Genomic DNA, 16,708 nt, shown 5'->3' on the forward strand with positions numbered 1-16,708 from the left:
AAAAAAAAAAAAAAAAAAGAAGAAGAATAGTGGGTCGTGAACAAATTTAAAAAAAAAAGAAATACATCAGACTTAAGAATAGAGTGGACTGTTGAAATAAACACTGCATATTTTCAAGCAAAAAAAAAGAATAGAGTGGAGTAAAATATTTATAAAGGGTTGAAAGAAAAAAAATCAACCTATAAATTCTGTGTCCGGTGAAATTATCCTTCACACTTGAAGGAGAAATAAGGACTTCCTCAGACAAGCAAAAATTGAGGGATTTTGTCACCAGTAGACCTGCTTTACAAGAAATGGTTAAGTTCTTCAGGGAGAAGGAAAATGATGCAGGTCAGAAACTTGGATCTCTTTAAAGAAAGGAAGAGTGATTGAGAAAGAATAAACAAAGGCAAAATAAAATCTCTTGGTTTTCTTATTCTTAATTGATCTCACAGATAAGTTTATTCAAAATAATAATAGCAAGAATGTGTTTGGTGTTAGTAGCTTAAGGGTAAGTAAAAATAGGAGGAAAGATCGAGGAAGCACATCCAAAAGGAAGAAGTCAGCTCCTATTATTTTGTCAAGAGAATATGTTGGACAAGTTGGGAAATTTTTAAATGGAACATTCAGTAGAAATGATATATCAAGAAAAGAAATTCTTCCAAGTGGTTTAATGAAGTGTTTCATGAGGTAAACAGAAAGGAAGAGAAATGAGCCACTGTGCTGAAATAGTACATTTATAAGACTTTATGGGTTTTTTTTTAAATTTCTTCTATGTTTGACAATTTTTATTTTAAAAACTCAACAGAGGGCTTCCCTGGTGGCGCAGTGGTTGAGAGTCCGCCTGCCGATGCAGGGGACATGGGTTCGTGCCCCGGTCCGGGAAGATCCCACATACCACGGAGCGGCTGGGCCCGTGAGCCACAACTACTGAGCCTGCGCGTCTGGAGCCTGTGCTCCGCAACAAGAGAGGCCGCGATAGTGAGAGACCTGCGCACCGCAATGAAGAGTGGCCCCCGCTTGCCACAACTAGAGGAAGCCCTCGCACAGAAACGAAGACCCAACACAGCAAAAATAAATAAATTAATTAATAAACTCCTACCCCCAACATCTTCAAAAAAAAAAAAAACTCAACAGAAAAAAATGTTTGCTGGTCACTCATTTCTGTATTATGGTGGTGAATGTGTGAGGTGATCTACAGTGTGAACATATCAAAATGAATCTCCTGAGAAGAATGCTTTCATGTTCACCAAATGGTCTGTGTTACCCTTATTTTCTTAAGTGTTATGTGCATTTACTCTTTCTCTTTTTTAAAAAAATTAAGTTATTTATTTATTTATTTTTGGCTGTGTTGGGTGTTCGTTGCTGCACACGGGCTTTTCTCTAGTTGCGGTGCGCAGGCTTCTCATTGCAGTGGCTTCTCTTGTTGTGGAGCACGGGCTCTGGGCACACGGGCTTCAGTAGTTGTGGCATGAGGGCTCAGTAGTTGTGGCGCACGGGCTCTAGAGCGCAGGCTCAGTAGTTGTGGCGCATGGGCTTAGTTGCTCCGCGGCATGTGGGATCTGCCTGGACCAGGGCTCAAACCCATGTCCCCTGCATTGGCAGGCAGATTCTTAACCACTGTGCCACCAGGGAAGTCCTGCATTTACTCTTAATATGATTTCTGATAATTTTACTATTTTACACTCAACATTAAAGTTCCTTATCTTGTTTTTTATGATTTAATGTTAGTATATTCTTAAAAAACGAATGATCCATATAAATTTATTTCTTAACCTTTCTATGGATGAGCCATTATAATTTCCAGCCTGCCCTAGTTTATAAAATCTGACTGTAAGAGTTGCTTTTTTAAAATCCCCTGATCATAAAAATATGTTTTCATTGACTTTTTGAGGATACATGAATTGTGACTGTAACTTGTAATTCTGATGTATTCAGATTTATCAGTCTTTTCCTTGGCAGTTTGTACTTGTGACTTGCCCCTACTGTGAGGTCATAAATATGGTCTCCAGTGTTTTCTGTCTTTTTTCTCACTCATTTCATATATATAATTTTTTTTTCTTGAATGTTCAACCTACAAATGGAAACTTCTCATTGGGTTTTTAAATAGGCATGTGGAAGTCCAGGTGTTTGGTGACCACCATGGCAATGCTGTGTACTTGTTTGAAAGAGACTGTAGTGTACAGAGGAGACATCAGAAGATCATTGAGGAGGCCCCAGGGGTAAGGATCTTGTAAAGAAATTTGTCAACTTCTGTATATTGTAAATCTCAGTCACTGACTTTTGGGTCAGAAATCTGTGAAGATAGTATTCCCCCAAAGTCCTGCTGAACAACCATTCCCCAGTAGTAATACAGCCTCACTGCAGTGTTGGGGATGAGGAAGGGTTGATATTCTGGGGCTGCCATACTGAGGGCGCACTAAGACCATGATCCTTCCGGGTGGTATCTGGGAAAATCTGCTCTGATCCAAGTAGTATCTGACTTACAGTGAACAGCTACCATTTCCATGCAGATTTTAAATTGTAATTAACTAGCGTGTTTGAGGAATGGAATGGTCTTGTTCATTGAATGTATTTTTTATGAAGAACATTCTTTTAACTGGTATTTCAGATGTTCCTATATTAGTCATCTTCCGAACTTGAAGGTTATGCTGTATAGAGGAGAGATTTGGATTTGCTCTTATTTGGCCACTTTTGCCCCCTTATAATTGTTTACATCTGAGTCTACCTCTTGATTGACTCAGGTCGTCACCCGGGTCAAGGCCTACTCCTAGGATTACCTATTTTCAGATTCACATTTCTTTGGAATCTGCTACTGCCGTAGGCCTCTTGTCCAAAGTTATATGCATGTTTTTTTCAATATGTATTTCTAAAAGGTCAGAGATCTAAGGTTTCTTATTAATCAGTTAGTTATTCTCATACTGTATTCAAAATTCAGTTTCTATTGCAGAGTATATTATACCGTCTGAAGTAAATGTCAACAATAATTTCAATAAAGCCTTATTTTCAAGCAGTGATTGCTTAAATAAAAATCTGTAGAGAGCTATTTAACAGTGTTAAAAGGCTTTGCCTACTTATTGATATACATTTTATGAACCTTTTTTTTTTTTGGCCGCGCCATGCATGGCACATGGGATCTTATTTCCCTGCGCCCCCTGCAATGGAAGTGCGAAATCTTAACCACTGGACCGCCAGGGAAATCCCTGAACCTTTCTTATTAACTTGTAATCTCAACATTTACCATTATTCCAAGATAATTATTGGGCATATGACCTAGATTGCTTTATCATCTTGAAACAAATAGAGATTCAAAGTTTTTGTATTGATATATGTAATTTTAAGTGGACATATGATCATGAGAGTTATTTTGGGGAATTCTGTGGCAGTCCGGTGGTTAGGACTAAGTGCTTTCACTGTTGTGGGCCTGGGTTCCATCCCTGGTTGGGGATCTAAGATCCTGCAAGCCGCACAGCACGGCCAAAAGAAAAAGAAAAGAAAAGATAGTCATTTTGTAGGTACAAGGGACAGAGATAAGTCATTATGCTAAGTAATATCTGCAATTCATAGAAATTACTAACAGAATCATTAAACTTTGGTATAGGGACAGTTGAACTGTGGTATAAGACAGTATTTCATGCTGAAATGTACAACGTTAGATAGTTATCCTTATCTCTTTAATGCAATATTTGATACCTAGAAATGTACTATTGAATCTTAATGGAAACTTCGAGTAGAACAAAGTACTAAAGGAAATTTATTTCAAATATCTTTTCATAGCCTGGTATTAAACCTGAAGTAAGAAAAAAGCTCGGAGAAGCTGCGGTCAGAGCCGCTAAAGCTGTAAATTATGTTGGCGCAGGTATGTCACGATTGGCTTCTAACAGAGGAGGAGGAAAATTCATTTGTGTTTTGAAAGGCAAACGAAACATACAGCTTTGAAATCATTGGCTTTCAAACTTTTTTGACTATATCCACATTAAGAAGTACATTTTACGTTGAGAACCAGGATGTAAACGTGTTTATGTTTATATACATGTATAGTGGGGGAGAAACGTCACTAAACAGTACTTAGCCTAATTCTGTATAATGCTATTGGATATTTTCTATCCTATTTTGAAATAAAATCGCTAAAATGATATTTTTGCATTTTTCAAAATTAGTAAACTTAAATGTTTTAGAGCAGTTTTAGGTTCACAGCACAATTGAGCGGCAAGTTCAAAGAGTTCCCACACCCCCTGTCCCCCGGCAACATAGCCTCCCCCACTGTCGACATCCTGCACCAGAGCAGTGCTTTTGTTACAACTGATGAACCTACATGGACACATCATTATCACCCAGAGTCCATAGTTTACATTAGGGTTCGCTCTTGATGTTGTACATTCTGTGAGTTTGGAGAAATATATAATGACACGTGTCCAACATGTATCCACCATTGTAATATCTTACAGAATAGTCTCAGTGCCGTAAATATGCTCTTCATTCCTCCCTGCCTCCAACCCCTGACAACCACTGATCTTTTTATTGCTTCTATAGTTTTGTCTTTTCTAAAATGTTACATAGTTGGAATCATACAGTGTATAGCCTTTTCAGGATGGCTTCTTTCACTTAGTAATATGTATTTAAGTTTCCTCCATATCTTTTCATGGCTTGATAGCTCATTTCTGTTTAGTGTTGAATAATATTCCATTGTCTGGACGTACCACAGTTTACTTATCTTCTGACCTACTGAAGGACATCCAAGTTTGGTAATTATAAATAAAGCTACTATAAACATCTGTGTACAGGGTTTTGTGTAGACACAGCTTCAGTTCATTTGGGAAAATACCCAGGAGTGTGATTGCTGGATCACATGGTAAGCGTATGTTTAGTTTTGTAAGAAGCTGCTAAACTGTTCCAAAGTGGCTGTACCATTTTGCATTCCCACCAGCAATTAATGAGAGCTCCTGTTGCTTCACATCCTCGCCAGCACTTGGTGTTGTCAGTGTTTTGGATTTTGGCCCTTCCAAAAGGTGTGTAGCGGTATCTCAGTGTTTTAATTTGCATTTTCCTGATAACATATGATATGGAGCATCTTCTCATATGCTTACTTGCCATCTGTATGTCTTTGGTGAGCTGTCTCTTCAGGTCTTTGCCCATATTTTTTTTTTAATTAATTAATTTATTTATTTATTTTTGGCTGTGTTGGGTCTTCGTTTCTGTGCGAGGGCTTTCTCTAGTTGCAGCGAGCGGGGGCCCCTCTTCACCGCCGTGCGCGGGCCTCTCGCTGTTGCGGCCTCTCTTGTTGCGGAGCACAGGCTCCAGACGCGCAGACTCAGTAGTTGTGGCTCACGGGCCTAGTTGCTCCGCAGCATGTGGGATCTTCCCAGACCAGGGCTCAAACCCGTGTCCCTTGCATTGGCAGGCAGATTCTCAACCACTGTGCCACCAGGGAAGCCCTGCCCATTTTTTAATTGGGTTGTTTGCTTTCTTATTTTCGAGCTTTAAGGTTTCTTTATATATTAGATAACAGTCCTTCATCAGATGTACCTTTTGCAAATATTTTCTCTCAGTCTGTGGCTAGTTTTTGCATTCTGTTGACATTGTCTTTCGCCAAGCAGAAGTTTTTAATTTTAGTGAAGTCCAGTTTATCAATTATTTTTTTTCATGGATCATGCCTTTGCTGTTGTATCTAAAAGGACATCACCATGCTCAAGGTCAACTAGGTTTTTTCCTGTGTCGTCTTCTAGGAGTTTTATGGTTTTGTGTTTTACATTTAGGTCTTTGAACCATTTTGAGTTAATTTTTGTAAGGTCTGTGTTGAGATTTTTTTTGCATGTAGTTGCCCAGTTGTTCCAGCACCGTTTCTTGAAAAGACTGTTTTTTCTCCATTGTATTGCCTTTGCTCCTTTGTCAAAGGTCAGTTGTCTATATTTATGTGGGTCTATTTCTGGACTCTCTATTCTGTTACACTGATCTATTTGTTCTCTCACTGGTACTTCACTGTTTTGATTACTGTAGCTTTATAGTAAGTCTTGAATTCAGATAGTGTCAGTCTTCCCATTTTGTCATTTTGTCAGACTGAGTTGGTTATTCGGGTCTCTTGCCTCTCCGTATAACCGTTAGAATCAGTTTTCTGATATCCACAAAATAACTTGCTGGGATTTTGATTGGGGTTGCATTGATTCTATATAACAAGTTGGGAAGAACTGACGTCTTGACAATGTTGAGTCTTCCTACCCATGAACATGGAATATTTCTCCATTTATTTAATTCTTCTTTGACTTCTTTTACCAGAACTTTATAGTTTCCTCATGTAGATCTTATACATATTCTGTTAGATTTATACCTATTTCATGGGGGAGTGTGCTAATGTAAATAGTATTGTGTTTTTAGTTTCAAATTCAACTTGTGTGCTGGTATGTCGGAAAACAATTGACTTTTGTATATTAACCTTGTATCCTGCAACTGTGATATGGTCACTTATTAGTTCCAGGAGGTTTTTTTGTCAACTTTTTTGAATTTTTTATAAAGATGGTCAAGTCATCTGTGAACAGTCAGTTTTATTTCTTCTTTCCCAATCTATATACCATTTATTTCCTTTTCTTGTCTTACTGTATTAGATAGGACTTCTGGTATGATGTTGAAAAGGAGTGGTGAGAGTGGACATCCTTGCCTTATTTCTGATCTTAGGGGGAAGGCTTCTAGTTTCTCACCATTAAGTATGATGGTAGCCGTAGGTTTTTGTAAATCTTCTTTATCAAATTGAGGAAGTTCCCCTCTGTTCCTAGTTTGTTGAGAGTTTTTATTATAATTGGGTACTAGATTTCATCAAATGCTTTTTCTGCATTTATTGATATGATCACATGGTTTTTCTTTAGCCTGTTGATGTGATAGATTACATTAACTGATTTTCTAATGTTGAACCAGCCTTGCATACCTGGGATAAATCCTACCTGGTCATGGTGGGATTTTTATACATTGTTGGATTTGATTTGCTAATATTTTCCTGAGGATTACTTCATCAGTGTTCTTAAGAGATATTGGTCTGTAGTTTTCTTGTAACATCTTTGGTTTTGGTATTAAGGTAATGCTGGCCTCATAGAATGAGTTAGGAAAAACTCTGTGTTCTGGAAGAGATTGTAGAAAATTGGTATAAATTCTGCCTTCAGTGTTTGGTGGAATTTACCAGTGAACCAATCTGGGCCTGCTGCTTTCTGTTTTGAAGGTTATTAATGATTTATCAATCTCTTTAATAGATATAGGCCTATTTAAACTGTCTGTTTTTTGCTTGTGTGAGTTTTGGCAGATTGTGTCTTTCAAGGAATTGGCCCATTTCATCTAGGTTATTAAATTTGTGAGCATAATGTTGTTAATAATATTCCTTTATTATCCTTTTAATGTTCATAAGGTCTGTAGTGATGTTCCTTCCTTCATGTCTGATATTAGTAATTTCTGTCCTCTTTTTTTCTTAGATAGCCTGTCTAGAGGCTTATCACTTTTATTGATCTTTTCAAAGAACCAACTTTTGGTTTTATTGATTTTTTTTTCTATTTTCTGTCTTCAGTTTCATGAATTTCTACTCTATTATTTATTTTCTTCTGTTTACCTTGGAATTAATTTGCTTTTCCTTTTTTAGTTTCCTAAAATAGAAGCTTAGATTAATTTTAGATCTTTCTTCTCTTCAAATATATGGATTCAATGCTATGCTTTGCCATCTAAGTACTGCTTTCTGTGCATCTCACAAATTTTGAAAAGTTGTATCCTCATTTTCATCTAGTTTAAACAATTTTTAGATTTCTTTTGAGATTTCTTCTTTGACACGTGTTATTTAGTAGTGTGTTGTTTAATCTGCAAGTATTTGGGGATTTTTTCCAGCTATATTTCTGTTATGATTTCTAGTTCAATTTATTGACTTTTAGTTTAATTGTGGTCTGAGAGCAGACATTATATGTTATCTGTTCTTTTAAATGTGTTAAGGTCTTTCTTTATGGCCCTGAACGTGTTCTGTCATGGTGATTGTTCCATGCAAGTATGACAGTATGTAATCTGATGTTGTTGGATGAATTAGTCTATAGATGTCAATTATTCCATTTTATTGACTGTGCTATTGAGTTCATCTATGTCCTTACTAATATTCTGCCTGCTGGGTTTATCCATTTCTAATAGAGGGGTATTAAAGTCTCCAATTGATTAGTGGATTCATCTATTTATTCTTGCAGTTCTTAGTTTTTACCTGATGTATTTTGATGCCCTGTTTTCAGATGCGTAAACATTAAATATTGTTATGTCTTGGATTATTGACCCTATTTCATTTCCTTCTCTATGAAGAACTTCTTTTAACATTTCTTGCAGGGCAAGTCTACTGCCAATAAATTCTCTCAATTTTTGTTTATCTAAGATAGTCTTTATTTCTCCTTCACTTTGGAAGGATAACTTAACAAGATACAGAATTATAGGTTGATGATTTTTTTTATATACTTGGCTGACTTTCTTGATAGATTTTTGAAATTTATTTATTCATTTATTTATTTATTTATTTATTTTTGGCTGTGTTGGGTCTTCGTTGCTGCACATGGGCTTTCTCTAGTTGTGGCGAGCAGGGGCTACTCTTCGTTGCGGTGCGCGGGCTTCTCATTGTGGTGGCTTCTCGTTGCGGAGCACGGGCTCTAAGCACGCAGGCTTCAGTAGTTGTGGCTTGCTGGCTCTAGAGTGCAGGCTCAGTAGTTGTGGCGCATGGGCTTAGTTGCTCCGCGGCATGTGGGATCTTCCCGGACCAGGGCTCGAACCCGTGTCCCCTGCATTGGCAGGCGGATTCTTCCGTTGAGGAGCACAGGCTCCGGATGCGCAGGCTCAGCGGCCATGGCTCATGGACGCAGCCGCTCCGTGGCTTGTGGGATCTTCCCAGACCAGGGCACGAACCCGTGTCCCCTGCATCGGCAGGCGGACTCTCAACCACTGCGCCACCAGGGAAGCCCGGCAGGCGGATTCTTAACCACTGTGCCACCAGGGAAGCCCTTGATGGTTTTTTTAGACAACACTTTAAATAGTTCACTCTGCTGTCCTTGGTTGCATGGTTTCTGAGGAGAAGTCAGATGTAATTCTTATCTTTTCTCCTTTATAAGTAAGGTGTGTTTTTTTTCCTTGGGTTCTTTCAGGATTTTTGATTTTCTGTACTTTGAAAATGGTATTATAGGTTAGTTTGCCTAGGTGTAGTTTTTCTGGCATTTATCCTGCTTTGTGTTCTCTGACCTCCCTGTATCGGTGATTCAGTGTCCAACATTAATTTTTAGTCATTATTGCTTCAGATACTGCTTTTGTTCCTTTCTTTACTTATCTAATGGTATTCCCATTATGCATATGTTACGCCTTTTCTAGTTCTCCACAGTTCTTGGATATTCTGTTCTGTTTTTTTGCAGTCTTTTTTCTCTTTGATTTTAATTTTGGAAGTTTCTGTTGTCATATCCTCAAGCTCAGAGATTTTTTCCTTGGCTGTGTGCAATCTACTGGTAAGTCCATCAAAGGCATTCTTCATTTCTCTTATGGTATGTTTGATCTGTAGAATTTTTTTTTTCTTTCTTAAAATTTCCATGTCTGGGCTTCCCTGGTGGCGCAGTGGTTGAGAGTCCACCTGCCGATGCAGGGGACACGGGTTCGTGTCCCGGTCCGGGAAGATCCCACGTACCGCGGAGCGGCTGGGCCCGTGAGCCATGGCCGCTAAGCCTGCGCGTCTGGAGCCTGTGCTCCGCATTGGGAGAGGCCACGACAGTGAGAGGCCCGCGTACCGCAAAAAAAAAAAAAAAAAATTCCCATGTCTACTTATATTTAACTGTTCTTACGTGTTGTGTACTTTTTCCATTAAAACCCTTAACATATTAATTAAAGGGTTTTTTAATTCTTGTTCTGATAATTCTATCAGATAATTATGATAATTATAATTCTATCATATCTGAGTCTGGTTAGGATGCTTTTTCAGTCTCTCTAAACTGTGTTTTTTGCCTCTTAGGATGCCATGTAATTTGTTCTTGATAGCCAGACGTTGAGGTACCAGGTAAAGGAACTGTGGTAAATAGGTCTTTAGTAGTGTAGTGTTAGGTACAGGGAAGGTGAAATGTTCTATAGACCTGTGATTTAGTCTAAGTCTTTTGGTGAGCTTGTGCTCTGAACTGTGAACTTCATCAGTGTTTTTCAGTTGGTTTTTGTTTATTTGTTTTTTATTTATTCCCTTATGTGGGACAGAATGGCTGGAGTTGTGTATTTCTCTTCCCTCAATTACATTAATTAGGCCCTGATAAAATCCCAATAGTTTAGGCTGTAATAAAATAGTTTCTCTTAAGGACGAATCTTGTTCAGAAGAACAGAACTCTGGCATACTTCATATGGTTCGTTTTCCCCTCCCACTGCTGGGAACTCAAGGGGTTTTTCCTCCAATGTTCACTGTGAGGACCTGGTAGAGCTTCTGGAGGTAAAACTTATAAAAGTGTTCGGAGCTCCCTATAACTTGGTCCCCCCTGGAGTTTTTAACTCTTGGAACTGTCCACACTGAGCCTCCAGCAATTTGTCAATTACAGTCCAGGTTTTCCTTCTCCAGTATGTGTTCCCACAGAGGTTTTTGCTCATGGGTTTCTGTTCCAATAAGTTGTGAATCTCTGTTTTCACCTTTCTGTCTCTCTAATTTGGGGGGCAGCGGTTTGCCTTGTAACCTCATGTCTGTGATGCATCTAAGAAGGGTTGTTGATTTTTCATCTTATTCAGCATTTTCTTGCTGTCAGAATGGAATGGCAACTTCTAAGTTCCTTCCATGCTGGGCCAGAAACTGGAAGTCTTCACTAAATTTTTACAATCCACTAATAGGTTGTGATCCACAGTTTGAAAAGCAAGTTTTAAATTATATGGAATTAGCCTTTGGCTAAGTGAAAAAAATTCAAACACAAAAGACTGTATACTATATGATTTCATTTATGTGACATTCTAGAAAAAAACTGTGATAGAAAGCAGACCAGTGATTGCCTGGAGCTGGGGCCTGGGGAAGGGACTGACTACAAAGGGAACAAGGGAATGTTTTGGATGATGGAAGTATGTTGTATTTTCATTGTGGTGGTGGTTATATGACTGTATTCAATTGCTGAAACTCAGCACACAATATTTAAAATAGATAAATTTTACTGTCTGGAATTATACCTTAATAAAGTTGGGGGAAGTGTAGTACTTAATAGAATGTCACTAGGTAAGACATTAACATAGTGTTTAGTTACTAAGTAATCTCCCAGTGGGTCACTAGAAAAAGGACTTTTAAAGACACTTCCAAAGCACACAGTCAGGAGAAAAAAATGTTGTGTTTTCCTCCACAGAGTTAGAGTGAGATGGGATGTCACAGTGAGGTTTCCAGGGATCTTGGTACACAGAAGCAGTAACACATGGTCCAACCATGTTCTAACTGCTACAACAGTTGAGACTGATTCATAACCTGGGCTTACCATTTGCTTGAAACCCCAAATATACTTTTCTATTGTTAAATTTCATGTGGCTCCATATTTTTGATTGAGAATCATTTGCTGCTGCTAAATGTGAGATGTTTTCTTCATGAAATGCAAAATGTTTACCATTGAATGAAGGCAGCTGTAAAACTTGATACAATCTATCAAGAAAGATTTTGATTCCTACTGATTATATACTGTTGAAATGTGACCCACTGTATTTTGTATTTAGGAACCGTGGAGTTTATTATGGACTCAAAGCACAATTTCTACTTCATGGAGATGAATACAAGGCTGCAAGTGGAACATCCTGTTACTGAGATGATCACAGGAACTGACTTGGTGGAATGGCAGCTTAGGGTGGGAGTAATTTTTCTGTTAAAAATCAGTGTCGAGGGACTTCCCTGGTGGCGCAGTGGTTGAGAGTCCGCCTGCCGATGCAGGGGACACGGGTTCGTGCCCTGGTCCGGGAAGATCCCACATGCCGCAGAGCGGCTGAGCCCGTGAGCCATGGCCGCTGAGCCTGCGCGTCCGGAGCCTGTGCTCCACAACGGGAGAGGCCACAACAGTGAGGGGCCCGCGCCCGCGTACCGGGGGGAAAAAAAAAAAAAATCAGTGTCGAGAATACATTCCCTTCTTAAAACCTCTTAAAAGGAGGCATTGCTTTGGACAAGGGTTCAATTCTTAGTGGTTGTCATGAGGATAGGAAAATGGGAGGTTAAAGGTGGCATTACATTTGATGCACTTTATGGACTCAGATTCCTAATCTGTCACTTACCATCTTTCCCCCTTAGACATGGGGCAGCCAGCACGCGAACTGCTGTCACTGAGGCTTGCTTGTGACCACTGTCTCAACACAAAGCCTTGTGCCCTGAGACCACATCATTCAGGTCCAGGCCATCATGAGATTTTAGAGGCAGGACAGATGCTAGCCAAGGTGAAATAAGCTAAGGAAAAGATGGGAATGAAGAGCCAAGGGAAGGGTCTAGATTAACAGAGGGGTCCACGTGCAAGTGCTGACAGACTGTTGATGGCCCATGAAGGGATAAATGTAGCCGTTCAGAGTAAATGTTTAGAAAATTTTAAAGCACTTTAACATTTCTGTGACACATCTACTGAATTTTACTGAAGTCTTAAGTCTACAGCTGTTCTTCACTGGCCTGAATCTGAGTTCTACAAGCTTATTCCTTCAAATATTAATGATAATAACTTAGTCTGTTTTGTTCTCTTTATTGAAAACAGTAGATTTTTACAACCTGTTGTTTAATATAAAAAATGTTTTTAAGGAGTATGAATATTCTTGATCTCTGTAGGATTCTTGGTTCTTTATATATCCTGAAACGAAATTATTTTTTCAACGTTGTGATGCTAAAGTCGTGATTATTTTGATAATTTTGTCTTTGCAGAACTTCTGTGGACAATAATATAACATTCCTTTTGCTGGTTCATTGGGGATGATTGGTGGTTTTAATTAAGCCATAAGATTCTTCTGGGCCTTCTGGGCATTGGGAGCTAATGAAAACCAGGCACATCAGGCTAGTAAGTGTTAGTAAGTGTCAGGAAAACTGTCGCGGGTTTAGAAACTTTTGGAAAGAGTGCTTATGTTTCCAGAATTCAGGGAAAAGAATATTTTTTTCTGAAGCGGTAACCACGAGAGTCCAGAATTTTGAAATCATGAAGGATAAAGGGTTTCCAAGGATTAAAGAGGAGAAAGCTTTTGGACATTAGGGGGACCAGCAGACATTTATTTCTGCAAGTCAAGAAACTGTAAGAGCTTTAGAAAGAAAAATAGGCTCTTATCATCCGGGGAGGGTTTCTAGAACTTAGGGATGCCATTGGACCCTGTTTTCAGTGTTCAAGGTACTTTGGAGCCTGGCTTCCAAACAGAGGTAAAACAAGGGGCCTCTCCATGTGGTGAGGCAAGAGTTCAAGCTCCAGGACCTGTCTCTGGAGTCACCAGCTTCCTAGAGCAAGGGTGCAATGATGTGAGCTCCCAGGCTGCAGGTTCAGATGGTTAGTGGTTTCAGGAGACGCTGGTGAAATATCCAAGGTCCAGGGCTTCCAAAGAGTCAATGTCTAAGCCCCAGAGAACTCAGATGGTACAAATTTCTAAGTACCCAGAGGCATGGTTGGGTTAGTCTCTTCTGGGCCCATATAGAAGCCAACTTCTGAGGAAAACAGATAGGCAAAGATAGCCAGGTTGAGATTGCGCTATATAGTCAGCAATAAGATCACATCTTAGAATACGGACATATGGTCATTCTTTTCCTTTTTTATACTAAAACAAATAGAATTCTATTTTTTTTGAAATAGAATTCTTTATTAGAACATTAAAGAGTATTTTATTATAAAGGATAAGAATGAAATAATAATAGCTAACACTTACATAGTGCTTACTTTATGTCAGGCATTTTTCTCTGAAGCATTAAGAGGTTACAGAAACTTACCCAGAATATGAGTATGCCCAGAACAGAATAAGTATAGAGACAAAATTTGAACCCAGGCAATACGGCTGCAGAGTCTTTGGTTCCAAACACCATGGCATGAAGCCATTCAATTTAGTCCATTTTCCTTTCATTTTCACTGTTGTGGTTCCTGATTTTTCTTATCTACAGATTTAAAGAGGTGAGACCTTTGCTTGTTTTACACTTACCTGTCTAGTTCAGTGCGCTACTAAGTTAGAGTTTTTCCCTGTATCTTTTGCCATCTCAGTTTGTCATTTTCTCATCTTGGAGGAAAACTTAAGGGAAGAGAGAAGAGAGTGACAGTGTGCCCTCCAATAGCCTTTTCCAAGTTATATTAGTTGAAGAGAGAGATTTGTTGTATTAGTATATAAGAGCCAAAATAATAATAATTACAGTAGTGGTAAACAATGCTGATCATCCTGTTTATAATCTGGTATCTTGCAATAAACATAACAAAATTTTAAAAACATCATGTTCCCCTGTTTGTTTTGCTTGATCACTTGGTGATGAAGATGACAAAGATGACTAATGCCACGCTTTAGGCATAGCTGTGAAAATAGTCCTAAACACCAACTAATAATTTACTATAAAAAAGCTTGATTTGGTAACTGAGTGCTAATGTTTTAAATGAAAACTGAGAATATCTTGCCAGTAAGAAATTTCAGTTTTCATTATATTGAAAAAGCACTGATACTTATATTTGTGATTTAGTCATTGGTTTGCCTGTTTTCTCTGTTTAAAAATTCTAGAAACCCATTGTAATTAGTACAGTATTTTCAAGCTGCATCTGTTTTTTAATCTACTTTTGTTTTTGCCCAATACTCGAGTAGGTGGATAAAATAAGAGTTTTTATTTGGCTTCATTATAAAGTCCTGATGTACATTTTACGTAGAAAAGGATAAGACCGTCGACTGAGTCTCATAGCTGCTAGAAGGTGGATATTCATAAGAAGCACATACTCTTCTTTTACCAGATTGCAGCAGGAGAGAAGATTCCTTTGAGCCAGGAAGAGATGACTCTGCGAGGCCATGCCTTTGAAGCTAGAATATATGCAGAAGATCCTAACAATAACTTCATGCCAGGGGCTGGACCATTAGTGCATCTCTCCACCCCTCGAGCAGACCTTGCCACTAGGATTGAAACTGGAGTACGGCAAGGTAAAGTGAAATAAAGCAAAAAGTCTCAGTGTTTAAAAATTGTTAGTACATTATTGGTTTTGTATGGGGTCTTTTCCCTATGTCTTGTGGATATATCTAGTGTGCTTTAAAAATAAAGGATTTAATTGATTTCTCTGTAATCTTTACTTTTCCTTCTGGAATAGTCATTTTTAAAGAATAACGAGTATTTTTAAGCAGTACTACTCTCTTTTTTGAAATGCAGCAGCACTTAGTGAAGCCTAAGCCACAAATATTTTGTGGGTACTGTTTTATATTTTTTACTTTGCCTAGTTCCAAATATAATTTAAGGTGACTGATAACTGCTATGTCCAAGACACTCTGCCTTCAAGGTACTGAAAGTCAAGCTGAAAAATTAATAAATAAATTTAGTGCAAGCTAAACAGTAATAAATAAAAGAAAGAAAAGAAAAAAAATGACAGTGCAAGAACTATCACGATTCACATATGATTAATAACGATGGTCATAACAGTTATTTAGTACTTACTATGTACAGGCACTGTTCTAGGTGATTTTTCTACCTGGGCTCCTTTAACTATGAGAACTACCCTATGAATAGATGTTATTATCACTCCCATTTTCCAGATGAGGAAGCCAGGGCACAGAGAAGTGACTTGTCCAAGGTCACCCTTGGAGCCAAGATTCAGACCCAGTCATTCTGGCTCCAGGTTTTATGCTCTGAGCCACCACTGTCTACTGCCACCTTAACTTTAGTTGCCAGAGAAGTTATACAGATGGTGAGTGATAAAATACAGCAATTCTCGGAATAACAGGTTATGTTAGGCTGGTATAATCAGGACACGCTTCTAAGAGGAAGTCTGGAGTGAATTTGAGTAGGCAGATTTAACAGCATACAGAAAGGTACAGAAAAGAGGATTTAACTAAAGATGTGTTTGAAGAACTGTGAGAAAATATGTGGCTGGAGAAAAGGGTTCAGGATAGTGAGTAGTTGGAGATATGGCTGGAGATACAGAATGAAAGCAAATTCTATAGGGTCTGGAAAGCCAAAATGAACGAGGACTTCTTAATGATAAACTGGCAGCATTTTGAGAGTTCTGGCTAACCCACGGCAAGATTTGGTAGTCAGTAAATTTTTTCATATCAGCGGCACATCATAGAGAGAAGAGGGAACTTGCAATAGGAAAAAGGAATCTGTGAGGCAAGCAAAGCTTGCAATATACTTTAATAAAGGTGCTCAAAGGATAACAGAGAGAATTCTAAAACAGACTCCCAGATTCACATCCTGGCACTGAGGAGGATAATCTAGGCTAGGAAGATTTCCCCAACCCTCCTCTTTTGTGTTCCCTGAGTCCCTTGTGTATTCCTTGGGCATTGCCCTTTTATATTATCTTATGATGATCTATTACTCGTTGTCTAGCTTCTCCATTAGACTATAAGAGTCTTAAGAGAGGGACTGTGTCTTCTATGTTATAATTGCAGGACTTTGCTCAACCCTAGACCTAGAAGGTATGTTCAATATGTGTTGGTAGGTGGGTGGGTGGATGGATGGGTGGATAAGGAAGTGTGATCTAACCCCTTGATTCTACAGATGAAGACTCTGGGGTTCAGAGGGGTCCAGTGGCCTGTCAAAATCACAAAAAGGTCCTAGAACAGTATTCTGTGTAATACACCACAT

General features: G+C 38.7%; 1 protein-coding gene across 5 annotated transcripts in view; it reads left to right on the forward strand.

Annotated features, from left to right (window-relative positions):
- Nucleotides 1–16,708, forward strand: part of MCCC1 (methylcrotonoyl-CoA carboxylase 1) — a 63,356-nt gene that overhangs the window by 28,295 nt on the left and 18,353 nt on the right. For all 5 annotated transcript variants that reach the window (XM_029214763.1, XM_029214765.1, XM_029214764.1 and 2 more), the window contains 4 exons: nt 2,090–2,201; nt 3,757–3,838; nt 11,665–11,792; nt 14,871–15,054. In XM_029214763.1, the coding sequence (XP_029070596.1) occupies nt 2,090–2,201; nt 3,757–3,838; nt 11,665–11,792; nt 14,871–15,054 (506 nt within the window). The remainder of the gene's footprint in view (nt 1–2,089; nt 2,202–3,756; nt 3,839–11,664; nt 11,793–14,870; nt 15,055–16,708) is intronic.

The sequence above is a fragment of the Monodon monoceros genome, unplaced genomic scaffold (genome assembly GCF_005190385.1).
Source record: "Monodon monoceros isolate NGI ecotype Baffin Bay Population unplaced genomic scaffold, NGI_Narwhal_1 Super_Scaffold_11, whole genome shotgun sequence".
In the NCBI taxonomy this organism is placed as follows: Eukaryota; Metazoa; Chordata; class Mammalia; order Artiodactyla; family Monodontidae; genus Monodon; species Monodon monoceros.